This window comes from Amborella trichopoda, chromosome 13, assembly GCF_054954075.1.
Source record: "Amborella trichopoda isolate Santa Cruz 75 chromosome 13, AtrichopodaSantaCruz75HAP2 v2.0, whole genome shotgun sequence".
Lineage (NCBI taxonomy): Eukaryota > Viridiplantae > Streptophyta > Magnoliopsida > Amborellales > Amborellaceae > Amborella > Amborella trichopoda.
In genome coordinates, this window is record NC_142348.1 from 16,148,100 (window position 1) to 16,175,802 (window position 27,703).

A 27,703-nucleotide genomic window follows, 5' to 3' on the forward strand; every position below is an offset into this window, starting at 1 on the left:
ATAGGAAAAACATATGTATAGGGAAGAAACTAGTAAAATGCAAAAATAGTGGGAACAAAAGGCATATGGTAGCTCGTAATATGGGTTTTGGAAAACAGTATTGATACTACTAGCGGTAGTAGGCATTGGTCATTTTGTTTTGCCCGTTTTTATCCAAAAAAAAATTCCCTTTTAACTGAAAACCGATCCAGTTAAACAAAACCAGCCGGTTAGACAAAAATACGACCTGTTCGACCACTAACCGGCTAGATTTGGTCCGGACATTTTGTGAAGTAATACCGTAGGTCCTTAGAACCCCAAAACCGTCCTTAATCGGACTCGGAACCCTAGTTTTTTCTAACAGTACGTTGAAGATGTCTGAGTGACGGACGATATTTGAAACAATGGAAGTAATGCATACAAATAACAGGCAGAGTAGTAACTACATGCCCCTCTTCTTACAAATTTCCTTGCAAGTTATATGGGAGGACCTTGGACTGTAGTTTTCTTCCTCCCATTGCTTACGAACCCTATCAATTAAGTCAAGGAAATAGACAATTTAGAATCATATGATAAGAAGGTGGCGTTGCTCTGCCTTGAGGCACGAGGTTCACTCCATTCTAATATGGCAAAAAGAAGATGCAGTTTCAATTCACCTCTTACTATTGGATCGTTTATTTGGTTCTAACATCATTCACTCAATGTGGTCATTCAAATTTGAATACATAGACCATGCACGAATGCCTGTATCCTCAAAAACATACCAACTGAACTAAGCCACTGCCACTTTATTATTTTCAGTCTCTCCACACACACACACAGCACTCAGTTTAAGGAAATCGGCACTTTAAAGGAGTAGCAACTGACATTCACTTCTTCCGACGCACTTCACAATCTTTAAGGCATACAATACACAATAAGCAAACCGAAAGCGCTAAACTATTAACAGCTCAATGACTACTTCAATAGATAGTAATGCTCCTGCTTTTAGTGAGAGAGATTAGTCAGAGAGAGAGAGAGTTGGCAGGTTAAAAGGAATGCTATTGTGACAAGTGCTTATATCCGACATGTTCATTGCTACTAGCATAATCCACAAACTTCATAAGCCTACAACACGATCATTCAAAGATAAAGCCTTGCACCCACTGCAAATTCTCAACAGCCCCAGAAGACTACTTCCAGAGAAAAACTGACCCCCTCTACTCTGGAGAGAGAGACAGGGAGAGAGAGAGTCATTCAAGGTGGTTGATACTTCGAAGAAATGCAACTGTGGCAACCCGGTTGCCTTCTGATCCGCCAAAGCTGTATGTTGGGTAGGTACGAATGTGGTCATGGTACCGAAACTGTGGATCTTGATCCTTGGAATCAGAAGTATATGATCTTTGGTTGAAGATATCCACCTCTTGCACTAGTTCGTCCTTGGTACTATTACACGATGTAATAACCTAGAAACCATAAGAACCATGTCGCATTGTTATTGATAATGCAAAATAGTAGTTAAATAACTGTGCAATCAAGGCACCCTTTTTCTTTTTCGCTTTAAGAACTGCAATCAAGGCACCTTCTTTTTTTTTTTTTGCCCTTTAAGAACTGCAATCTAGGTACTTCAGCTGGCTCAAAAACAATATACCTAAACAGGCTAATATTCGAGACCACTTAATGGGAGTTTACAGGTTCCCCCCTAAAACCTTCCCCCCTCCCCCCAAACCCACCTCAGAAATTCGTATTTTAATTTTACTCTCTTTTTTAAAATATTTTTCTGGATCACCGATTTGAACCCATCCGGATCGCCGATCTGGTGATCTGTCACATAGTTGTGGGGTGAAAGATCCACGCTACCCATCCGGGTTTGGAATACTTGTTTGGAAAAGAAATGAGTCTTTAAGCTTAAAAGCTGGGATCAATCGATGTACGACATTCAACAATCGTCTCCCTCTCTCTCTCTCTCTCTCTGGGATCACTCGATGTACAACATTCAACAACCACTAGGGTGATTGTGCCTCTCTCTCTCTCTCTAAATTCCTGATCTTTGTGATGCAGATACGATACACATTTTTAAGTCCAACAATAAACAGCAAAATTTTATTTCTGCTGTGAAGTTTTTGTAGACGGAAGATAATGACTCCACTCCCATTTATGTGGCCCATACCAAAACGCCGAAGAAACCAGGGCAAAATGAAGAGAAATATACGTACCAGTATCCCACCAGGGGCTACCAATTTGGAGACAGCCTCCCAATACATTATCCTGCAAGTTCAAGGGCATGGTCACATCAAAATACATATGAATGGTGTGAAGTTATCAAAATTTATTTTGTGCAAGTTCATCAAGAATCCTTTTCACTTCTCTTCATCAATCTTCCCATTTTACAATATTAGTACTGGCAAAAAACTCAATTGACAATTTCTTAAATGTCAAAACTGAGTCAACTTGCCGAGTAAAACAGAATTGCATAATTAAAAGTACTTGAGCTGAATGAGTTCACGAATATTCTTAAATTAATTAAATTTTTGACAAGAAATTTTAAATCTAAACCAGGGTTTCGAGCCACAAAAGATTCTAACATTGTTCAAAACCATGAATGAAGTTGACAACTTGGTCAATGCCAAACCAAGCCAACTCTCCAATTCAAACAACTACCACAGAAATTATGTGTGCGTAATCTATTTTTATAGATATGTAATACGAATTAAACCCAGCTCGTTAACTTGGTCCTTCCACAATGCTAGTGTGCTCGTCATATTAACAAAGAAAACACATATAATAATATACATCAATAAATAAAATAAAATAAAAAACTCAAGAAGCTTTTTATTCATATAACCCAACCATTTGACAAGATGAGTCGACAAAAATAAGTTTTTTTGACTTGAAACAAGCTTTTTGTTCACTGGTCTAACATATGTAAATTTATATATAAAAAAGAACGAAAATACAGAAAGAACAGACAGAAATGCACAGTACAAAGCACTAATAACATAGATAAAAAATGGCACACATTCCAACATTCTTTCTTGCACCCATTCAACTTGAGACATCACATTTTTCTTTGAACCAAATACCAAGGGACTCTTCCGAATGATAGATTTGGCGAATATATTAATGTATCAACCAAAGTACCATGAAATCTCAAGTGCATAGTGCATTATCACCAATGAGAACGCAGTTTGTAAGATTCCAACAAAGTACGGTTAGTTCCCAGCATGATATATTGAATGTACAGCTAGCCTACTATATTAGATGTTGACTTCACAATGCAAGACTTATCACTGCCCTTTAAGAGTAATATACCTTAAAAGATGCAAATCACAATGTGAGATAACATTACTGCACATTTATGTAACTTTCAAGCCATTGGTGATATAATAGAGACACATACGTATCAATTCCATGCAAGTCGAGCGAATGGAAATATCCTTAAGCCATTTGTGATGTAGTCGAGACAGAAATTACTGATATAGTCGAGACAGATACATATCGACTCATTATTTCTTAACGACTTCCCCAACAAGGGAAAGGTTTAGTAATAACCGCAGCACTAGGTAAACGATAAAACGCAAGTCACAGCTTCAGTGTTGGCACATTCCATACTGTAACTGAAAAGCATTTTCATGATAATGTAAATGGTGTGGTTCGTAGAGAGCCGAGGCTCTAAACAATCCAAGTAAAGCGCACCTTCAAATAGTGTCGAGAAATGTGGTTTCAATATTGAAAATCTTTGTGATAGTCTTAAAATATATTTTCATCTTTAATTATAAAATTTAAAGTTTAAAAAATAGTGTAGATCGAGCAGATTTATGAAAACTTGAAAATCTTGAAAATTGATGGTCCAAAAATGTGTTACAAGATGCATTATTTCCAGAACTTGAAATCCATTTTTTTCTCATGTCCATGCATCTTGATGTCGACATGATCAATTTGAGGATATTTGGGCATCAAAAGAACCTCTTCTAGTGATATCTTTGAGGTGGGCTCCAATTGGATTGTTTAGAACCTTGGCTCTATATAAACTTTTTCCTAATATAAAATCCTGAAATAGAAGTGAACTGACTGGTAATAGAGATGAAGTAAACCAATTACTTCCAAAAGAACTCCAAGAAAGAAATCTGGTTGAAAGTAGAAGATAGCTCTGTATTTTACCTCATATTTTGACAGAAGCCCGTTTCTTGTTCTCTCAGGTTATAATAAGAACTGAAATCATTGAACCACCAAATGGTACACCATTTCTTGGGAATGTTTTGAAGAAGAATCAGTAGCTCAATCCACAAGAATAGTATGGGACTGCATGTTCCTGCTCATCCTCTCAGGGTGGCAAGTATTCTGCCCCCCGCCCCCAAAACCAACAAAAAAGGACAACTCACATCAGAGTGTACCAATATTTATCCAATCTGCCTAGCACAAGCAGAATGTATCTATTAAAAAAAAAAGCTCTGCAGCTAATTGGCTCGGATTTGGATAATGTTAACCCCCTTTCTTTAAAAGGCCTCACAAGGATTTCTAAAATCCATGATTTTTTCATTATCCTCCATCTGGCATTCACCAGATTCCTCGATTCATGGAATCCTAAATTTCCTTAATTGAGGAAAGCCATACAACTTTACCTGGTTTCTTCTTCCTACCTGACACCTATTTCTTGGATTTCCAAGCCAGGAATCTAACTATCAAACAGCCCTTGCGCTCTTTCCCCTTCATACCCTCTCTTTCTCCTCCCACCTCCCTCTCCATGTTCTTCAGACTTCCTCTCTCTACCACTTCTCTCAATGCCTTCCACTATCTACCTCAAAACCTCATCCGCCTCCAAATACTCCCTCAAAAATGGCTAAACGGCCTGACTTGTGGATTTGCAGTCACTATAATTATCTCCCCAGAAGGGGAAAAAACAGCCCACTTCTCAGGATGAAATCCTTGGCTTATTTGGGTAAGACGCCTCTCAAGACCAGCTCTATACCCTTGAATTTAAGGCCTGTAGAGGCAATGAAGATCATGTTTTGGATTCCAATTGATCCAGAGTTGAATTTGTAGAGAGAGAATGATTATGAAGAGAGGAGGATTAGGCCTCTTAAGAGCAGGAAGTAAGGAAAGAGCTTCGAGATATCAAAGGGTTTCATCGATTTGGCGGTGATGGTTGAGTCTCTCGGTTAGTGGAGTTGCAGAGGGTCATGGGGAATTTGGGCTCTATGGAAGTGCCACGAGAGGTAGAGGAGAGACAAAGGGTAGGTCAGGCTATTAATATGTGTGCTAAGTTCAGAGAGAGACTGGGTTAGCTAATGATAAGGGCAACCAAATTTGTACAGAGAAAGGATAGCATTGGGAAACTAAATTTTTAGAGATAGAAGGGATGGGATGAAGGGAAAGAAAGGTCCATAGAGTTGAGAGAGATGTTCTTCTTTCCAAACTTAGTTTAGAGAGAGATAAGGTTGGAAAGAAGTTCAATATATAAGGCATAGAGAGAAAGTGGCCCAGTCCGCTCGTTTAGTTGTTCATTCAAAAAGATGAATCATTAACGTTGCAAGAAAATATTTGAAGAAATGCCAACCATTTAATGGAATCCATTTAATGACTAGACCATAGTTACCCGAATCTCTCACCAAAGGTCACAATTATGATTCGAAACCTCGATCCAGCGATTCTGACTAGGAATCTTCACGGAACCCATTTCCATGAAGTCTAGAATCTCAATTCCTTATTTTAGGAATCTCGATTCCAACACTTATAGAATATTGTTTCTAATATTTACTGATTCTCAATCTTGCAATTGGTGAATCTCAATTCTACACTTGTTGAAACTGGTTTCCACATTTACAAGAATTCTACTAGTGCCGCGCTCCCACCCCCCCCCCTCCCTCTTCCCTCTCTTTTGTTTTCTTTTTTTTTTTTTTTTTTTTTTTCTTTCCTTTTTACTTTTTTTCTAAGAAGTGATGTTTAGAAGTTTTCAAGGCATCAAACTACTCGAACTAAACACCCAATCTCAAGCTACAAGGTGTAGCCATCGTTTTTGGCATGAAATGACCAATAGAAGCCAAAGTGGTGGTCCATGTTTTCTATGTAAATCTTTAAGTATGCATTGCATTGATCTAATGGATAGATTTCAACTCTAAGATGTTAGAAATAATATAATACAAGTAATGTAAACGTGCATGTATGGCATGTCATTCAATGTATGGCATAGAGACATATTGTTTCCCTCGCGATTCAAAAAATGTCAAAATCTCGATTCCATATTGATCAATTCCAAATAGATCAGAAACTCGATTCCTTAGAGCCAAAAATATCAATTCCATCTATGTAGGGATCTTGATTCCATTTTAGTCAAATCTCTATTCCTACAAAATAGGAATCGCATTTCTCGCTATTCCTCTAGTATAGATGCGATTCCAAAAATAGGAATCTTCTAGCCAGCAGCTATTCTGCAATTCTGATTTCTAAATGATTTGGATTCGGAATCGTTTCCAACAACTATGGAATAGACAATGGAAATGGATATGGAAATGCTTGGAAGGAATCCATGAATTTTCAAATTGTTTCACAGATAGGAGAAAACAAAAAATCCAAGTCAGGAACTGTTGATCTACAAAATTCATGGATTGGAATTTTCTTAATACCCAAATGGTCCATAAGGTATTTGGACCTTTTTCTAGGAGTTCTTTTGGGTAAGTCTCCAGAAAACAATATTCTGATATTAGGACAATTGGTAGCAGTTGTTTTCTTCTACATAAATTAACATGAGTGATTGGAGTGGTGAAATGGATATGCTCCCCTTCTTAGAAGTCCTACAAACTAGCCAGGGAAACCTTTTTCAGCAAGGACCACACATACATGCAGCTTGGAAGGCAAGGTCTTGTCTTTGCAAGAGATATCATGTTCATTAAAGCTACAACTAGCAGCATCCTTGTTTACCATGCAATTATTCATAAAGTAAGAATCTATCAAAAAGGAGTACGTAAATCTGTAGAAAATATTCTTATGAGGTAGGGGGGATTAAAAAGAAAGAATTCACATAGGCATGTATAACAAGGAATGGAGAACTAAGAAAAAAGGTGGATTGCATATAAGAAGGGTAGGGCAATGTTTGGTAGCTAAGTTTGGAGGATTATGAGTGAGAAAGTTATTAGATAACTTTATAAGTACAAACATCAGTAACTTAGGGAAAGCGAATGCATAGTCAGAGCTGAGAACTGCCTCAATGTTGGGAATGAGATTATCTACACAGCAGAGGCATGTGAAAGGGTAATCATTGCAAAACCTTTTACTGGTTTGTAGATCCATTAACAACGTAAGCATCACTGATTTTCACTACTATTGTAGGAGCATCTTTTAACATTGCATAAACTAATGATGATTGTAGAACCTATCAAAGAAGAACTAGGAAAGAGAAGGGCATCTTCTTAGATCATGAGATTTTATGATGATGATTGTAAAAGCAACTTCTTATATTGACGCAATTATTACTTTACCGTATTTCATTTATTTTACCTTATAAAACTTCTTTAGTAGAAGCATCTACGATCATTAAAAAAACTTTTCCAGAAACATAATTCCTTTTCTTAATGTTTCCTTGCAATCATTATCTACTTTGATTCTTCCAATAACTGAAGTACTTTTTAGACCCCTCCATCTAACATCACAAAATGGTGTACCTCCTCCACATGCTGGTCACACTAAAGGTAAAAAATATTCAAATACTTTCTTCCTTAGAAGTTCTACTTTATTCCAGTCTCCTCTACCATTGCTACATTCCATATATAGCGAGAAGGCTATATAAAGCTCAAAGATTCCACCAAGCTCGTGGTTGCAAGTCCGAGACAGTCCCAATAACCATGACAGGTTTTCCTGTACAAGAGTACTGAAACCCGTACCAAAACGTCCTCAATTCTCACTAGGAGCATCTAACTTGTACAAAAACAAAATTTTCCCCAGGCCTATGTCCTGAATGGTATTTAGGCAACTCACTCTAAAAACCACTCAGGCCCATATCGGAGGACTTCAAGTGATCCCCTTCATAATCGTTTCATCATGCATGCCTTCATGACAAGAAAACAACTGCTTTGCACTTGTAGCAACTAGTTGTGGCTGTCAGACATTAATAACAATGCCTAGCTCCAGAAAACAGGCAATACCATGAACATATAAAACATAGACATACTAAGATGAGCAAATACTAATAGAAGGAACTGGGATACATCCCTCTACTCTCCAAAATCAGGGATGCAAATGAAGATGAGTATCCTACCTACTCAATATTGCATGTATTAGGTTATGTAGTGCATAAATTATATGTATTTGACACATGATACATATATTTATTCCATAACACAGACTGCATAATGTTATTTAGCAAAAACCTCACATTTGCCACCAAAGTTTCTCATAACTTACAAATGCTATCTTTATTTTAGGATTTTCGAAATTCCCACCCAAATTTCTCAAATCTTTCATTGATGCAAACTTTTCTTTTATCTTTTTTCTCATCTTCTAAATACCCTCATTTTATAGTGATCTTTCCCTCTTCCCAAACCCCAAACTCTCTCTAATTCTCTCTCAACCCAAACCCAGGTCAGAAGTATACAGCCAGGCAATCTCACTCTCTCTCTCTCTCTCTCTGCACGGACGCGTGCAAATGCTTAGCCATAGAATTTGGATTTGGGCAGATAGAGAAGGTCTAGGGGCTTTTGGGTTTGGTAGAGAGAGAGATGGGACTCTCTCTACACAAACCCGAAACGGTAGGCTTCTAAACTATGTAAAATTCCTTATAATAGATGAGATACCATCCCTTTATTGAAAAAGGAGAAAGAGTTTGCGTTGAAGTGTTGGTGGCTGGACACAAAATTTCAAGCATTATTGGTTTGAGTTTAAGTAGAAAGAGACAGTTTAGGCCTTTTGAGTTTGGACAGAGAGATGCAGAGAAGATCTCTCTATCCAAATATCAAAAACAGAGGCCTCTCTCAATGGTTCCTTGGCATGGCACTTGGTATAGGTTGAGAGAGGAAGACGGATTCAGACTTGTTTTTGGGAGCGGGGGAGGAGGACGGTGAGAGAGAGACTTAAAAGTTTCGGGGTTGGGGTAGAGAGGGAGCCTAAAGCTCGGTTTTGGGTCTAGACAGAGAGATTTGTTTTTGGAACCAGCTACAAAGTAGAGAAAGAACACTGCAACAAGAGGATCGTCATCATCATCATCATCATAACATTTTCCCAATTAATTGGGGTAGGCTATACGAATCCCAGTTTACCATTCTACTCTATTTAAGGCCATACCCTCAGTGAGGCCATAAGTCCCCATATCTTTTCGGACTACTTCCAACAACATCTTTTTGGGCCTACCCCTTGTTCTTTTCAATCCTTCCCACTTGAACTAACTTGCAACTCCTAACAAGTGTTGTACTGGGTTGACGCCACACATGGCCAGCTCACCTAAGTCTACTATCTCTCATCTTATCACCTATTGGTGCCACATCTAAACTTTCCCGAATGGATTCATTTTGGATTCTATCCCTTCTTGTCTTGCCACTCATCCAACTCAACATCCTCATCTCCGCTACAGTCATTTATGGGAATATTGTGTTTTGTCCGCCCCACATTCTGCCCCCATAAAGCAAAGTTGGTCTTACAACTATCCTATAGAACTTACCCTTCAACTTCATTGGTATGCGGAAATCACATAAAACTCCAGTTGCACATCTCCACTTCACCCACTCAGCTCTAATTCTATGGGTAACATCTCCATCAATCTCTCCATTTTCCTGGATTATGGACCCAAGGTATCAAAAGTGCGGTCTTTTTTGTACTCTCTGGCCATCAATCTTAACTACTTCCTCGTCTCTACTCCTATTACTACTAAACTTTAATTCTATATACTTTGTCTTAGTCCGGCTAATTTTAAAACCTATGTCATCTGCGAACAACATGCACCACGGTACCTTATCCGGCAAGTGCCTAGTTAAGTCGTCCATAACTAAGACAAAGAGGTACGAGCTCAATGCTGACCCTTGATGTAGACATATTGTCACTGAAAACTCAATCGTCTCTCCACTAGTTGTTTGCACACTATTTAGCACTCCATCGTATATATCTCCCATCAAGTTGATGTAGTGTCTGGAGACTCGTTCCTTTTCCAATGCCCTCCAAATCAAATCTCGATGTGCTCTATCATAAACTTTCTCTAAGTCAATAAAGACCATGTGGAGGTCTCTTCCCTTCGCCCTAAACTTCTCAATTAGTTGCCTAAGTAGGAAAATAGCCTCGATTGTTGACCTTCTTGGCATAAAACCATATAGAGAATGGTATATTCGGAATAAAATGGTCTACATTAAAAATGGTGGCGTTAATGAAGACGAGAAAGTTGGGTAAAAATGTGGAAAAACCTAAAAGGAAAGTGCATTTGTTAATATACAGGAAACTTTGGTGGCAGAAGCTTTTTCCTTTCATTTATCATATTCTTCTTTTTTATGTTTATAGTATTTTGTGTTTACAAATATCCTAGAAGTATCTAGTACTTTATCCAGTCAACACTTAAATCCAAGTTTCTTTTAGTATCTTAGTAATAATAATGAAAGAAACAAATCATAGCTGTTAAGAGTGGGCACGAGTGTAGATGCAGGAACCTAGGATCGACCGTTGGTTGAAGCTCCCTACCCTTGGAGTGCTTGGGAGTATTGCTCAGGAAGCGACCTCGGAGCGATCTACTATATATGCACTACATGTCTGTGGGAGTGCATGGGGAACACCCTGATAAATCACAAATGTATGTGTGTGTATATGCTTACAATTGCCTATCAATTTTTCCAGAAGTGATATTTTAAAAATAAAAGAATGAACAATCAATCTTTATCATTCTATATCTGAACACATGCTAATTAGAACTTTATTGCTAGAAATTCTAATAAAAAATTACAAAATCCAAAAAAAGAATACGCTTAAGTATAGTTGTTGGAAACGTCTGTAATTCCGAATCATTTCTGAAATCGAAATCTCAAAATCACGCGTATCAGAAGTTTCAAAATCTAGAAATCGTTGTCCGTACGATTCGGATTTAAGAAAACTGATTCTCACTATTTTGGAATTGCAATTCAAAAAATTAGGAATCGTGTTTCCTATTTACAAGAATTGATGTGCCTTCATGTTAGAATCGCGTTTCATACCTATATGGAATCACATATGACCCCATTTGTTTCGGTGGCTGCTGGAATCGTGATTCTTGAAAATAAGAAAACGTGATTACTAAAATTCTAGAATCGTTGTCCCCATCAACTTCGAATTAACATTCTCACCATTCCGGAATCGTGATTCTCCCCATATTGGAATCTAGATTCTCCCCTTGGTAGAATTGCGAACCTATTCCTTCCAGTATATGAGAAAAGTATTCAAAAACTATAGAAATTTACCCATTACTACAAGATCAAATTTTTGTCTGTATATATACAGTCCAAGACTCCAAGTACTAATGTCAACCTTTATGATATCTTTGTGGACAATCCTATACAATGGACTTGGTCTACTGATACCCCTATTATGCTTACAAGGTTTGGAGCTAGTCTACGGCATACAAGGAATGAGAACAAGGGCAAGCTCCTTTTGTCTCCTTTCCTTGAATTATAAAATAAGTACATGACAAGGTAATTCTTCTTTGTTAAATGTAGTATTGAGTCTTTTGACTTTTGAAAATTGAGTTATTCAATTTTTAGTCAATTTCTATTATATTTAATGATTAATTTAACCTAAAACACTACACAAGGCACGTCGATCATATCCTTATTATCTTATTATTTTACTTAAAGAAAAGCATTTTTATCCTCTTATTCAACTTGAAGAAATGACGATGTTGATCATATATTAAACATTATTACATTAGTAGTTTAGTGCCATTAATAGATTTGAAGTAACATATTTTTTTAGTATTATTTATTCTTGGAAAGACTTTTTAAAAAGTAACATGGAATGAACTATGAATGATTGAAATTAGTAAATAAGAAAATAAGAAATTTAACATATTACTTATATTTAAAATTTTGATTTTATTGCCGTGCGCAACAACTTCAAATTCTCTCACGCTCTCATACATGTCGCGCTCACTCATGATTGAGCACACATCAAAGGGTTTCTACTCTCCCTATGCCCACATATTACTCATATTTTAAATTTTGATTTTATTGCCATGTGCAACAACTTCAAATTCTCTCACGCTCTCATACATGTCGCGCTCACTCATGATTGAGCACACATCGAAGGGTTTCTGCTCTCTATGCTCACATTGTTTCCCGACAACATGGATACAATTTCTTAATACTTTGAATCAGCGTTTGGCATAGGTAGAATCGCATTGTTGTGTAGCAAGGAATCACGATGTCTACGATATAGAAATTTGATTCCAAACAACATGAATTCGCAATTCCAAAACATTAAGAATCAACATTTCTCACAAGCAGAATCGCATTCTTGTGTAGCTAAGAATCATAAAGTCCTCGATATGGAATCTTGATTCCGGCAATCCAAAAATCGAGAATCCTAAACTAGGTGGAATCGCGTTCCACAAAACATAGAAACGCGATTCCTTTCTTTTAGAATCGACTTTCACTCGGGGAAATGCCGAATCGAGATTCCAAAACAGAATTACTACCCTCATAGGCAATTCAAGTAACTATACACTTAAGAGTCTATAGAGTCGACTTCGAAAGAGTACAATTCTATAGAGTACACAGAGTCTATAGACATACAAATAAGAGTATACATACCAGTATATAGACAAGTAAATGATAGACAAATGAATACTATGAAATCCAAAAATAGATTTCATATTATAAATAAGATAATATATACGAAATTAAAGAGGCATATTATGTTAAAAAATTTTAATATACGAAAATTTTAATAATAAAAATAAATAAAAAGATTTTAGAGAGATTTGGGCTTTTGAACTGAGATACAATAAATGCATGAAATAATATTAAATGGATTATTTAAGAAATGAAACACATAAAGAGCATTACGAAATCTAAGAAAATATTTTTTTCTATATACAAAAGTTTTTAAATGAAAATTAAGAGAATAAATAAATCAATGCAAACTATCGTTATTTTCATGCACATTCAAGTAATATAAAATACAAAAAAAAAGTTTGTCAATTGAGTAAACACCTTTGAAAGGTAGATAAGACATTTTGTGTAAAAAATATAATATACGAAAATCTTAAGAACTAAAAATGAAGTAAAATATTTAGGGAAGATTTGAAGAGAGACGTAATACATGCATGAAATGACTTTAAATTGATGATTTAAGAAATGAAAGACAAAGGGCATTACAAAATTCAAGAAAAGACTTTTCTATTATAAACAAATTCTTTAAATGAAAATTAAGAGAATAAATAATCAATAAAAAAATGTTATTATTTTCATGCACTTTCAAATACTATAAAATAAAAAAATGCAATTGAGGGGACACTTTTGGAATAGCAGAAAAGACATTTTGTGTAAAAAATATATAATGAATGAAAATATTAATAATTAAGCTGGGGGCGAAACGTTCCTTTGATAACTTAACCACTTATACTACTACTACACTTACACTACGAAGATAAGAAACAATTAAGTCTTGCCCGTTCACAAAGCCATTCGGCTAGCCTTCCACTCAACTCTACTACATCCCCAACTGGGAGAAGGTTGAGAGGGAAGTCGCAATGAAAATTAAGTATATCTGGGGTTTGTTTTGGTGACCTATTCGCCCTGCCTAAACCAATTCCATCTAAAGGGGAAGCCTTGGTCAATCAATGGCAGTGAGTTGATTGACCAAGGGAGTAAAGGAATGAAATGACACAAAGTGCATTACGAAATCCGAGAGAATATTTTATATTACAAATTACAGATTTTAAATGAAAATGAAGAGAAAAAAGAAAATATATGAAATAATCCATCATTATAATACACTTTGCAATAATATAAAATGACAAAAATTATTAAGTAGACAATTTGGAGTGGATCAAGATCCTTTGCAGTCAAGGGTCGAGATCCCTTTTTAAGTTAGGAACCGAGATCCCAACAAGCAGCGATCGAGATCCCCTGATGATAGGAAGCGAGTATCGCTTAGCTCTGGCTTTGGTATCGCCGGATCAAGATTCCAAGAGGGGATCGCCACCCCTAGAACAAGATCTCCGCACAACTATGGGAATCCATCTGTTCTACATTAGTGCAACTAAACTTTATCCATAAGAATCTATGAGACACAAAAACACTCATACTTCCAAGTTTGTCAGCTGTTGCAAATACTAGGATGTTGTGAATCACCTAGTCATTCCAGTCCAGATCACTTCATAACTTGATTCAGCATAACAACTCAATGTATTTAACTCTTCATAAGTACCGATTCATAGCTAAGCTTATGCTGAACTTGCCATTTTTGAAACAAGGTGAGGTCTCATCATATTTCATATAAAACTCCATTAGAATCCGGATTGTCCACCAGGAGAAGCAAACCCACTCCATTAATGGCGATTGAATTTGAACTTTTCTACATCTATGTAGCATACATTCTCCCTCTGACCCTCATGTCAATCAGTTGCATCTACTTTATTGTCATAAAACACCACGTGTATGGTCATCTTCCAGTTGCCTCCTTTCTTAACAGTGTTCTGCAGAAAACACCACATTGCAATTCATATAAATGTTTGTTTAGCGGACACTTCCACATGAGCGGAAAAAGTATTGCATTAGGACAGTTTGCAAGCCACCAATCAACAGACTCTGAAACATCACTCCTAAGCTTATACAATTCCCTCCCACCACATATACTGAAAAATATCTTCTAATATGATATAAGACAATCTCTTCTCTCTTCTCTTAGCAACTCCCTTTTTACCCAAAGATCCATCCCTCCCTTCCAAAATGGATATTCCAGCATCAGCTCAACCTTCCAGAAATAGTCTCTCTATCCCAGCAACATGTGTTTTTTTTTCCCCGTTTTTTTTGTTTGTTTGTTTGTTTTCTTTGATAACTATACCGCAACATGCTCATGTCTACGTCGAATAAAAAGCAAAACAAGATAGCAAGTAACAAAGAAATTTTCATTTCCATTATAAGAGAGAAACTCTTGCTGTAAAACAAATAGCAAACCTAAATTGAGGGCAGGCAACACGTAGGGTTCACGTAGATCACCTAGAGAGAGAGAGAAAGATTTTGTTTGCCCCCTACTTTAGCACACAAAGGGTTCTCTCCTTTTTCCTAGTTGTTTTGGTTCATTAAATCATAATTATATTTAAAAAGTAATCCACATTTGATTCCCCATGGTATACTTAAATGGCAGAATAATAACTACACTAGAAACAGTGACAATCATATGTACAAATACCAAATCCTGTCACAGCAGAAGGCAACATTGCCTACCATACATTATATCTCCAAATAGCAAGATAAAAAAACTAAGTATAGGGATCCAAAGCAAACATGAAACCAGCACTTATCAGAAAAAACATAGACACACACACACACATGAAAACAGTGTAGAGGAAAACAAAGCAGTGACTGGATCTCACCTTTTAATGGGTCCATCAGGATGAAGTCCAATTGCATCCAAAGTCCCTTTATCAGTGACAAGTTGGAATTGTCTTTCCAGTTTTGTGTCAAGAATATCATCCACCTGTGACATGCAACAGATAGCAAGACTGTTGTTATGGACAGACAACTAAAAGCATCTGTCTGTACCTAAACATAGTACCAATGTTCCTTACATTTCGCACTTCTTACCAAAAGCAATTGATATACAATATAACAATGAAAATTGAAAGCATGAAGTATAATACTAGCATCTAATCCACATAATAATTGCACCAAAAAAGAAGAGAAAATTTCCAGAACAAGGACTTATAGTATAGAATCAGATCAGCTAGAAGGAATGACATGGTCACTAAATAACATCTGTATATTCATGGTCAAAATAACCAAAAATATCACTATGGGGAAAGTTATAACGAACCCCTAGTCACATGCATATGCAAAACTTTAAACATATTCATGCAAATGATGCTCTACAAATATGTATGTCTCACAACTCCATCATAAAACAAGAAATAATAGAAACAAGCAACTGGTTTGCACAAAAGTGAGTAGGTATATTCCAAGTCAATAAGAATGATGCTAATGCCATAAGTAATCTCATTCGAATATAGTGAGGATCTCGAGTATGTTTTTTCTTGTCATAAAATAATAGATTAAGAGAAATCACACTATCATAATTAGGGGATGAAATTCAAATCCCAAAATCTGCAAATAGGGCCTGAAGCATATCATATCAAAAGTCATGCAGGCAAGGTACAAAATTCTGCCTTCAGACTATGTTTGGGCAGTATATCTTGGTTTTTACAGCACCAAGAAACAAATGAATCTATTAGCCTCCTTTTACTTATTGAACCTCAGCATTCATTTATAGGGAACATCAAAAAATAGGGAATTCGTCCACGTCAAGGTGTTGAATGGTCGCTATAAAACAGACTGATACTGACGGAATTTGGATAGATTGTCTACAACGAGATCCGCTAGCCATGGCAAGTGCTTAAGTTTGAGAAAGAGAATAAAGGAGCTCAGCTTATGTCTTGTCGGGTCTCTCTCACCTTCGATTGCAGATATACAGCAGTAAGAAGGTGGAATCCAGCGCCTCGAATGTAGCAATTAAGGTGAGTGTGAAATAATGTATCAACTGCCAAAAGGACAAGAAGCCGCCCATATACTCAAAACAGAAGCACATAACATGGAGAATCTTCAGTAGCTCTCAATAGAAAGTAGGGTCAGATCAGTGGATAGATAACAAAAAAGTGAATTAAAATGGCAGAGTACGGATTTCTTTAATATTTTTTAAATGGACAAACATTGCCCTCCATGGTAGCACCATCACCATAAACGAGCAACAAGAATGTCTAGGGGTAGAGCTTCAATAGGACTGCATAAGATGGAGAAAAGAGACTTTGTTAAAATATCAGAGCATAGTCATATTCCAAAAAAGGTGATAATGGTGGTTGAAGGTCAACGACATACACTTAACTCATCCAGGGTTGAAGGAACTTCGGGTCTAGACCCTGATTAACTGACTCCTTCAGTACCAAGCCCATCAGGGAGCTCAGTTATGACAGAAGGGTTTCCAGGTTGTGGGGAACCTATGACAAACACCAGGCATCTGGCTTACCTAGAAGAGAAAAAAGGCAGTAAACAACAAAGTGAAGAAAGAGAAAATGTCAGGAAGGAGAGTGAAGAAAGAGAAAATGTCAGGAAGGAGTTCTCTTAACTATCAAGAAAGATTTGATAGGTGAGAGCAGAGAAGAGGCAGGTCTTACAGCAGCCTTTGGATACCGCACAAACCTTACCCATTCTGCACATATTAAGCTGCAGTTAAGGGCAGGATACATGCCACATAACGTGATGGGACAACATGGAGAGAGATAACTTAGGGAAATATTAGCATACGGGATCCTCAAAAAGAAAGAGTTCACGATACGACCTAATTGCGGCAGCCTTAAAGCCACTCTCCCTAAACCTCTCTCCATCATATCTTATCAGGTCCTCCTCAACCTGCCCTAAATCTCTCTCTCAAAGAATTGAAACAAAAAAAGTCCAAAAGATGTTAAGAATGCACCACAAGATTCCAAAATTTGAAATTGTTGTGACATAGAGTGATTCTCGAAGAAGCCCTTCATTGGCAATCATTGGCAAGGGCATCAACTTCTTGGAATAGCCCCCCCTTTAGAATGTGCACTAAAATCACATTGTTAGATGTCACAAATCTCAAAGATTGCAACAGAAAATTATAGCCAACCTCCATGGAGAGAGGATTCTTTATGGCCTCATCTTATGATGTTGAGAAAATCCCCTTCTGATACTAATTGACTTCTTAAACAGAACAGACAGATCGTAGCCTGTAAGCAATGCATGAGCCTCCGCTAATGTAGAATCACATATCTCAATGGATCAGAAGGGCTTTTAAGTATCCTACCTTCTTCATCACTAAAACTCCCACCCATGCCTGCTGGTCCTGAATTAACGCGTGCTAGATCCCTCCACTGGAAAAACCCAAACTGCCCAGCATTGAAGCAATGGTGGACCTATTAAGGCCAAATTCCTCCATCCTTGACCAATCAATAGGATTAAAACCTCAGAATTCTTGTCAATGAAAATCCCATGTAATCACCATATTCTTAATCCTCTCCCTAAGGACCAATTTTGCACCCTTAGAGCACTAAACATATGACCATTCTGCTCTTTCCAAATGCATCAAATGATGGCCATAAACACTGCTCCTAGGTGGGATTGCCATAACCATATGCGCTTCGACAAAACCTGGGGTCACCCATTCCATGCCAAAGAGATCGAGACCATACACCCATATGGCCATAGCATACCTCGAATGAATACGATCGTTTGTTATTTCCTCCTCAGCGCAACATTAAACACAAATATTGGCATTTGCATAACTGGGCCTTGAAGGAGGTCAACTTTCAATATGCTCCCGCAGCATGCCAACCATCCAAAAGCAAAAACACGGGACGAAGTGTGTGCCCTCCAAACAACCCTCAAACGAGATAAGTGATCGTCAGCACCCGATATAATCCTGTAAAAGGATCTAGCATTAAAACCTCCTCGAATATTCCAACTCCATACCCACCTATCCACCCCTTGCATCGGCACATAAACATCTTCCAACTCAACCAAGAATCGACCAAATTATTCCATCTCATCATTTCAAAGATGCCGACAAAACATTATACACCATGTCACCCTACCCACTAAATTGAAATCCTAATTACCTCAATAGTCATACCAAATTCTTAGCAGCCTCTCCCGGGTGCTAGTTACCTCAATAGTCATACCAATCAAAAGAGAAAAAGCATTACCTCAACAGTAATTGCCATTTTTCTAAACTGCCTCAGCAGTCATTGCCTTGACAAAGAAAGAGCCACCCATACATCAAAAGTGTAAAATACAGACAATTTATGCACAGCTGGTAATTACAGAAGGCCATTAACACGTGATATTCACGCATAATGGAAGTTATGGACAATTTTAATTCCACACTATTATTTTTACTTTCTCGATACAGTTTGCACCCGTAAAGCTTATGAAAGTATGTTCTCTATAGTGGGTTTAGTCTCATAAGATTCTTTGGACTCCATCCTACCAGGTGCGAATTCCTCCAAGAGAAAAATCACAGAGTGCAATTTTTCTTAATGGTGCCCATTTTAACTCATCATTGATTCAAACAGGAACCATGAGTCAGTATGACCCATGGTCATACCAAATTCTTAGTCATACCAAATTCCTAATTACCTCAATAGTGTCAGTATGACCCCACATAACCCAACGTGAATCTCCCAATTAACAATTTTTAGTTTTCTTCATTCAAGAAGCCACAAAAGGTTGCACAGGAAAATATAATTCCTATCATCTCAAAGAAATCAGAGTTGTGTATTTTCATGAAAATCAACTTAGCAATGCCATAGCCTTTTGATGGATAATAGGCCATATGGTGCACAAAATTAAAAGTGATCAGATAAGAAATATCCAGAACTATGAAAAAGTGAAAGAAAAAAGATGACTGCAACATGATTTAAACCTTAACTAACCACAGGCCTATGGACAATGGTGGATAGCCTCGAAAGTGTAACCTATACGTATACTAGCAATCTTGATGCCATAATGTAAGTGTACATATATAGGACCGTCACTTGGTGTGACGGAAAGAGGCTCAGGTAGCCAGCACAATAGTGCGGGTTCGAGTCCTGAGAGCGGCCACTTTGTGCATAAAAAAAGCCAAAGATAGGACCGTTTCCATCTCAGCCCTCGCGGGACTTGCGTAGGCAGGACAAACACCAGGTTACGGCCCTTTTTAATGTAAGTGTACATATAATTGAAACAAAGTTAAAGGTCTTTCATTGTCTTTGTAGCAAGAGAGAATTGAGTAGCCAATGCCTACCATACAAAGCAGTACATAATTTATAACATTAATCAAACAATATTGGCATCATCCAATGAATGATACTGGAAACAATATAACCACCATATATTATAAAGGCAAAGGATTGAATTTTAGAATAAAAATAAGAATATTGAAACTGATCATCTGAGAGGAGTACCAGAAAGTTAATATTGGAAAAACCACTACGGTCAGCAAGGTTTCGAGCAAGGTCAATTGCTCCTTCAACATAATCAGTTCCAGTCAGATCAGAGAACCTGATTCCAGAAAGCATCACTTAACATTGTCATTCAACTACTCTAAACATAAGTGCACCCAAAAACAAAGTGCAAAGAAAAATAAAACTGAAAGTGCAGGAAAAATACAAAGATTATCTTTCAAGGACCTCAGCCGTTCAGCTATGACTACTTTATGGGCCTGTTTAGATGTATAAGTCATCACTCATAAGCCATTCTTCAATAAAATTAATCATGACAATGAATTAATTGTTCTTTGGCAGTGTCCATAAAATTATTCGAATTATACACAGTTACAAAAGTTTATCTTTTTGTAAAGCTGTTTTTACTTAATTCAGAGCAATTTGCTGAAACCATTCTTTTAGCTAGAAATTGCTGGAAATTACATAAAAAGTTATTTTGACTTTTGAGCTAGGGTGCTAAACAATAATTAAATAATGTTATAAATAATACAAGGTACGCACCAAACAGCTAACATAATAATATTACAAAGTGTGTTAATAAGTTTAATCCGGATAAAGTTTAGGATGATAAGTTTAATCCGGATAAAGTTAACTATCATCGATACGGACCCTAAAGGAGGAAACCTAAAAACAGAACATCTATATCATGAGGACATGCCCCACAGCTTCTAATATCATTGATTAGGCTTCAAATATTTAAAATAAACACATAAAAAGAAACAACTTAGGTAAAACAGTCAACAAAGTGCACCTTCTTAAAACTTCTCATCTACCATAATTCTGGCACAGAGTCAGGACCATTACGCATTCGATCAGTAATCGAGCATCAGGAATTAAAGTGAGAAAGCACACCGTCCAAAGCTTGCTTCTTCCTACTAATGATCCCGCCAATGGAAACGAACTTTAAAGTTTCAAATTTGGAACCCCAAACCAGATCCCAAACATAATCTTATGGTTCTTAAAACTAAGAGGAAAAAAGATCGCTAAAAGATAAGATTTGTAGGGCTAAGGAGAGAAAACGATCACCATAATATAAATTTCATTAATGGAATTATAGCATGAAAAGAGGTGAAAAAACAATAATTAAAGACAAATTGTCAAATGAAGAACGAAATAATGGTTGAAATGGGTGAGAAAACACCTTTTAAGATATTTGATCCTCACATAAAGGTCCCAAGAATGTAAAATTGGGGAATATAGACATATGAACTTCCTCTTATCATTGCAAAAGACTGGAAGTGAGATTATGTGTATGTATCAGATCTGAATACATGATCATCAAGACAGTAACACTACAATTCTCAAAAACTTTATTTGATCTTGATGTATGTCAAATTTCTGATGTTGTGAACGATTAAGCAATGTAAAGATGCTCAGTTTAAACTTCCAAACTTACTGAAAGAAACCTTGATAGTGTTTGCCCATAAGCTGAATTCATGTAAATGTTTTACAACTCAGCTCACCTTAGGACTCGCCAGGTTCCTTAGGAGAGTCAATTCCCAAAGCCAAATTGGTTTGGCCAGTCTTATCATGTAAAACTTGGATATTTAAGAACATTCACTATCTTTTATGAGACTAAGCTAAAACTCAGTCAAATTCAGATAAACTTAAGAGCAGACAGAGAACGGACTCAGGTGAGACTAAGAATGCAGTGAGTTCCTTCGTTTTTATGAATGAGGCCAATTGGGCGTGGCGTTTCTAAAACCTAAAAGCAAGTTTTCAATTCATGTAACAATTATTAAGAGATGTCACATTTGTCAACTGCTAGAACTCAAACAGAAGCTTCCTAAGAGTTTCTCGTTAACTCAATTTCAACAATATAAGGTTTTAAGCATATCATATCATGATATGAAGTATAATTGATTTCTCTTCAACAGAAAAGGAAACAAAGAAGAAATCGGGCTGGACACTTCATCCATAAGTGCCCGGTTAAACGACAGGAGTGTTAAGGAGTGTAGTGTCTATATTTCAGAAACGGGGTGTCTTGTTCCTGGGAAGAAAAAAAGGGCTCTACCCGGATTTGATTCTTAGATTTGATTTTTTTTGGGTGAAAGACCTTTTAAAATTAAAAGAGTAAAGTTTACCACTGTGCTAGGTAAACTTATACGATTAGATATTGATATGTTTATTGCATATAGAACACAAACAAAAAGCACTAATCAGGATAAAATAATAAAATAGATTATTATCAAAGAACAAGACAGGAAAAAATTAAGATAAATTGGGGGAAAAAAAGAACCTATATATCGAAATTGAGCATTGAGTACATGATATTTTGTATAAATAAAAATAAAATAATTACAATACCTTAGAAATAGAAATAATGAACACAGGAATTCAAACACAACACAAAAGTAGATACCCGTCTAAAATAGCAAGAAGAGGATACAACTTGACAAATAATGCGATTGTTTCAATGCCTCATGCACAAGCAAAGTTTTTGATGCAGTCATGCAACAAACTAAAAAGTTACAGCAACAGCTAAAGTATTACCCTTGCTTTGCAAGTTCTTGGAGAAGCAGACCATTCCCAGTCCCAACATCAAGTACACTCCAGCCAGCCAAATCTGGGCAGACATCTTCGCTTGCCTCTGATTTCTGGCAAGCTTTGTCAATTGGATTCTTTGAAGAACCTTGAGAAAAATTGGAACACAAATTCTTGGTCCAACCGGAGATAATCTCCATAACTTCAACCCCAAACCTGTCCAAAGACAATTAAACTTTCAAACACAACAAATTGGTGCATCTATAAAGGACAGAAGAGAAAAATCTTAAAATTAGAAGAAGGATATGGTACGAGTATCACACAATATTAGAAGTCGGGCATCCATAGGTCAATGATTTTAACATTTGAGGTGCATGAAAGCACGCACTTTCAATATATTGGATTGATAATCCAGAGAAATGGAGAGATTGAAGAAAATATCTTGCATAGAATTAGAGTTGGGGGCAAAGTGGAGATGAGCAACTGGAGTTTTCTGTGATCACCCTATACTTATGAAGTTGAAGGGGAAGTTCTATAGGACAGCTGTGAGACCAGCTTTGCTTTATGGGGCGCTATGTTGAGCAGTCAAGAAACAACATACCCATAGGATGAGTGCAACCGAGATGAGGATGTTGAGATGGATGAGTGGCAAGACAATAAATAATAGAATATGAAATGACTACATTTTGGAGAACTTAAACGTGGCTCCAATAGGCGATAAGATGAGAGAAAGTATACTTAGGTGGGCTGGCCATGTACAGCACAGACCCAGTACGACAGCCATTAGAAGTTGGTTCTAGTGGAAGGCTCAAAAAGGACAAGGGTAGGCCTAAAAGGACATGGTTAGAAGTAGTGAGAAACATATGGGGACTTATGGCCTCAACAAAGGTATGACCCTTGATAGAGAAGAATGGCAGATAAGGATTCATGTACCGATTCCAAATAGTTGGAAAAAGGCTCAAATAATGATAATGATGAGGTGCATGAAAGCATGCATATTATCTTAAAAGAACTAATGGTACCAGCGGGTATCTAAATATGGCATGCTGATGGAACAAGACAATTTGAATGGACAAGCAAATAATTCATTACACTATATAACAATCAAAAGTTTAAGGTTTTTTAAAACCTAAACACGACAAGGTTTCAAAAAACGCTAGGTGGCCCCGAGGCGGCCTGCCTGGCGCCAAGTGCCTAGGCGGGCACCCAAAACCTCGGACACGGACACCCTGTAGTTTTTTCACTTTGGGGGTTTTCATATATTGAGGGTTTTTTTTTTTTTTTGACTTTGAGGGTTAAAACTAAACTCCATAACATTTTTATACAACCTTGGGGGTCAAAATGACCCCTTTTGCCCTTTGGACGGTTTAAAAACACGAAAAAGGCCTTACGGCTCTGGGCGCCTGCCCAGGTACATCCGCCAGTGTAGGGCTGCATGGGTCTAGACGTGCGAATTTTTGGTCCAGGCCTCCTAGGCGCCAGGCAGACCGTTTTTTAAAACATTGAAACATGTACAGCAACCAAATGACAAGAACCATAAAAAAAAAATGAAATCCAAGAATTCAATGCAAAACTCTTTTGATGCTGCTTATCATAGTTAAAATTTAGACAAGGACACTACAACCAAAACAACTTGTATAAAACATTTCATTACAAGAACTATAATGCGTGAGCTATTGATCTTGCATTTGAATTTTTTGCTCACAAATCAAAACATGAAAAAGTAAAAAAAAATAAAATCAAAAAAGAAATGGGTACAACATTTGTATTGTCAAATAGCCTGGAGATGTTCAATTGCAGGGAATGTACTAAATTGAAATCCTAATCGCATGCTTAGCAGATTGGCCTGATATCCAAACTACATCAAATCAAACGAGGCACCAACTACACAAATAGATACTCTAGAAAAACACAAATAGATACTCTAGAAAAAGCTTCATCATTGCAGTAGTACAAAAGTGGTTATATCCACTTGCAAATGGCAATGTGAGACAGGAAATCAACGAATAAATTCATAAAAGTTGAAGATGAAATGAGCATGAAAAGAACCCATCTGTCAATTTTACATGCAAGGCATCCCAAAAATAAAAATTCCTTACCAGACTTCACCAGCATGGCCATGTTCACGGAAATTTGCCAGGTCATCCGCATATGCAGCATCCCAATAGCTGTGAAGACCCAACATTGATGTTTCCACCTCAGCATCTGGTTCTTCCTTATCCGAACTGTTCCATATACGAAAACATTTTACAAAAACTCCAAGTTTTGCAAAAGAAATTAAAACAAAATTTTTTTATAAAACTTAAAGATATCCTTGAGTAAAAAAAATTATGTTTTGTAAAAACAAATTTTTTTTACAAAACTTAAAGATATCCTTGAGATGGATCTTAGATCTTCATCTCATGTTGACACAAAAGGCACAATTAAAATGCAAGACGAACAGGATTTATCCAAGAGATTTCATATGTATTTAAATCCAATCAAAGCCAATAGCTAACGAGTAAAATGCAGGTTAACCAAAAGAAATGTTCATGTAGATTAGGCAATAACCTGAAAAACATGATACCAGACACCGTACCTCAATAGAGAAAACATAGAAGGAAATAAAGAAAGCAGAAAAAAATAAAAGTCAGAAAATATTAACATTCAAGCATTCCCACAAATCTAAACACCGTAAAACATTAAAGCATCAACTAAAAAATTTAAAAAGATTTAACCAAACGAAAGCATTTTAGAAAGTATCAACCAGAGACTACTTAAAAACCAAAAAGAATTAAAAAGAATTAACTAAACGAAAGTATTTTTGAAAGTATCAACCAGAGACTACTTGAAAACCAGCGGCACATAAACAACAATCCTGAAACTTAAAACCAAACAGCAAATCCCGGAGATGCAAAAACAGTCATAATCAATCCCATAAAAACAAAACAAAACAAAACAAGAAGAACAATCAACAACAAAGAGGAATAGAAATGGAATAAAAATCAAAAAGAGAAATGAAGCGCATTGCAATATTGTCCATGCCTGTAATCAGAAGCAGCTCGAAAGGTGCCACTCGAGAGAGCATCAGCGGCATCGACATGGCGCTGCTCATCATCGAGAGTGCTCCCATAATCGCTCTTTATTGACCATGAATCAGCAGCGACTGATCTATCATCATCCGAGACGAGGTCAGCTGTGCCCTGGACCCTAACCTGAGCTTGCTCAGAGTCCTCCTGCGGCCACCTGATACCAGCCATTTCAGAGCCAAATTCGGGATACCGTGAGCAGTTTCCTACGGGAGAAGCGATTTTCCGGCGTCGGAAAATGGGGAAACAATGGGACGGTAAAGGTAACTAATTTGGCCCTAAGGAGAGCCGGGTTTTTCAGTTTTCTAAATCTGGTTTCCTAGGTGCTGGCAAACCGTGGCTGGGGGTTAAGGTCGGGGGACTATATATATATGTATAAAAAAGAAATGACACATGTCACTTGATGCTCACGTGATAGAGACTCGGTTATGGCTTTCGGAGCGACGATAGCCCTAGGGACGATGGGAAAATGTACGTAGGTTCTGTAGCCTATAAGTGTAGCAGCGTCCAATTAATGGATGAGATTATGTTACTGGTACCCACAGAACACGTTACTATTAAGAATGGTGGGTCCACCCTTTCTATCACCGTCCGTGAAAGAATGAGTGGTTTGGGTACTCAAAACCATCATGAATTCTCTCCCCTATTTGGATATTTGGGGAGTGGTCTCTCTCTCGAAGTCTCTCCAGCTCCTTGGAAGGATCTTTTTATCCCTAGAAAACTTGGATGGTGAGCGCTATTCCTCCAAAATTAGAGGTGGCAATTAGGTCTTGTTGAACCACGAACTCGGGTTTGACATGGTTTTCGTTGGGTCAAGTCAGGTCCGGATTTGAGTTGACCTAACCCAACTAGTATCATTATCATCAAAACATTTTTCCAACACAACCCGTATAAAATATATAAAATATATATACTAAAATAATGATAATAATAAAATATTTTTTTATTTTTAAAATTTTCTAACCCGAATCTAGGTCATCGAAGTCAGTTGGACCCAAATCAGGTCTGGGTCAAGTCTAGGTTACGCCTAATCGGGTTGAGTCCATATCGAGGCCAACCCGAACCGAACCCGACTTGTTGCCAACCCTACAAAAATGATGGAATAGCACTTTTGCTAGACGGGGTTCTTTCTTCGGAATAGCACTCTCTTTCTCTTTCTCATAGTTAGCAAGCCGGGGACTATCATATATAGGCTTACCATAAAATCAGAAAGAAATCATTTTTATGTTAAACAGTCAAATGAAAAAAGCAGGTTAAAAATACGGATCAGCAAAATACTTCATGTAAAGATATCGCCAATAAATCGGACTAGGCACAAAAAATCGGATAAGTTAAAATGTTATAAATTTTGAAATTCTAAAAAATTAAAATTATGTTAATGCCATCAATAACTAATTCATCCATAAAAACTTTACTAAACTAATATAATTAAGTCAATTAATTTAGATGTCCCATGACTCTCATCCAATCATCCAATATTAAATACAAAATTAAATATAAATATTCAAAATTAGGCCTAAGGCATGATAGAGTCAAAAGAAAAGTTAAGAATTTGGGAATGTGTAATCCCCAAATCATGTAGTCATGCATCATCATCATCATCATCTGAAGAGGTGTCATCATTTTCCGCCTCTTCAGAGGCCTCTTCTGGCAATGAACCAAGTTGTTCGAGATTAATTGCATTAAAATCTCATATTCCATTTTCACGCGATACAGCCATCATCTTCGAGCTCACTTATATATAAACCTAATCGGTTAACATAGTTGGTGTCAATCTATTCTTTTTTTTGGTTTGAGTCGCCTTAAAATCACTCCAATTTCTTTCACACACTAATGAACTGATAAGCTACATTGTTGGTGCAAAATCCGAATATGGAAAGATTATGAACCCCCATAGGTAAAAACGTGATGAAAAAATTCTGAAAATGGAGTGACACTCTAAGATTAAATTATTTAATGGGTTTGAAGCAAAGTAATTAAAGGATACTATGCATGATCATGAAATCTCATGCATATAGGTTATAACTCATGAAGG

The 27,703-nt window shown here is 36.9% G+C and overlaps 1 protein-coding gene across 2 annotated transcripts; it reads right to left on the bottom strand.

The window, feature by feature from the left end:
• Window positions 1–747: 747 nt before the first annotated feature.
• On the bottom strand, window positions 748–26,004 carry AR401 (S-adenosyl-L-methionine-dependent methyltransferases superfamily protein). Of its 2 annotated transcripts, XM_006837166.4 has the most exons (7): window positions 25,625–26,004; window positions 24,700–24,825; window positions 22,610–22,816; window positions 20,078–20,174; window positions 15,494–15,597; window positions 2,175–2,226; window positions 748–1,424 (listed from the first exon to the last, which is right to left on the bottom strand). In XM_006837166.4, exons 1-7 carry the CDS (start codon window positions 25,837–25,839, stop codon window positions 1,212–1,214), a joined length of 1,014 nt encoding a protein of 337 aa, XP_006837229.1. In that variant the 5' UTR covers window positions 25,840–26,004; the 3' UTR covers window positions 748–1,211. The 2 variants fall into 2 exon arrangements, with proteins under 2 accessions (XP_006837229.1, XP_088711745.1); XM_088855619.1 differs by lacking the exon at window positions 20,078–20,174.
• Between the last annotated feature and the right edge of the window lie 1,699 nt (window positions 26,005–27,703).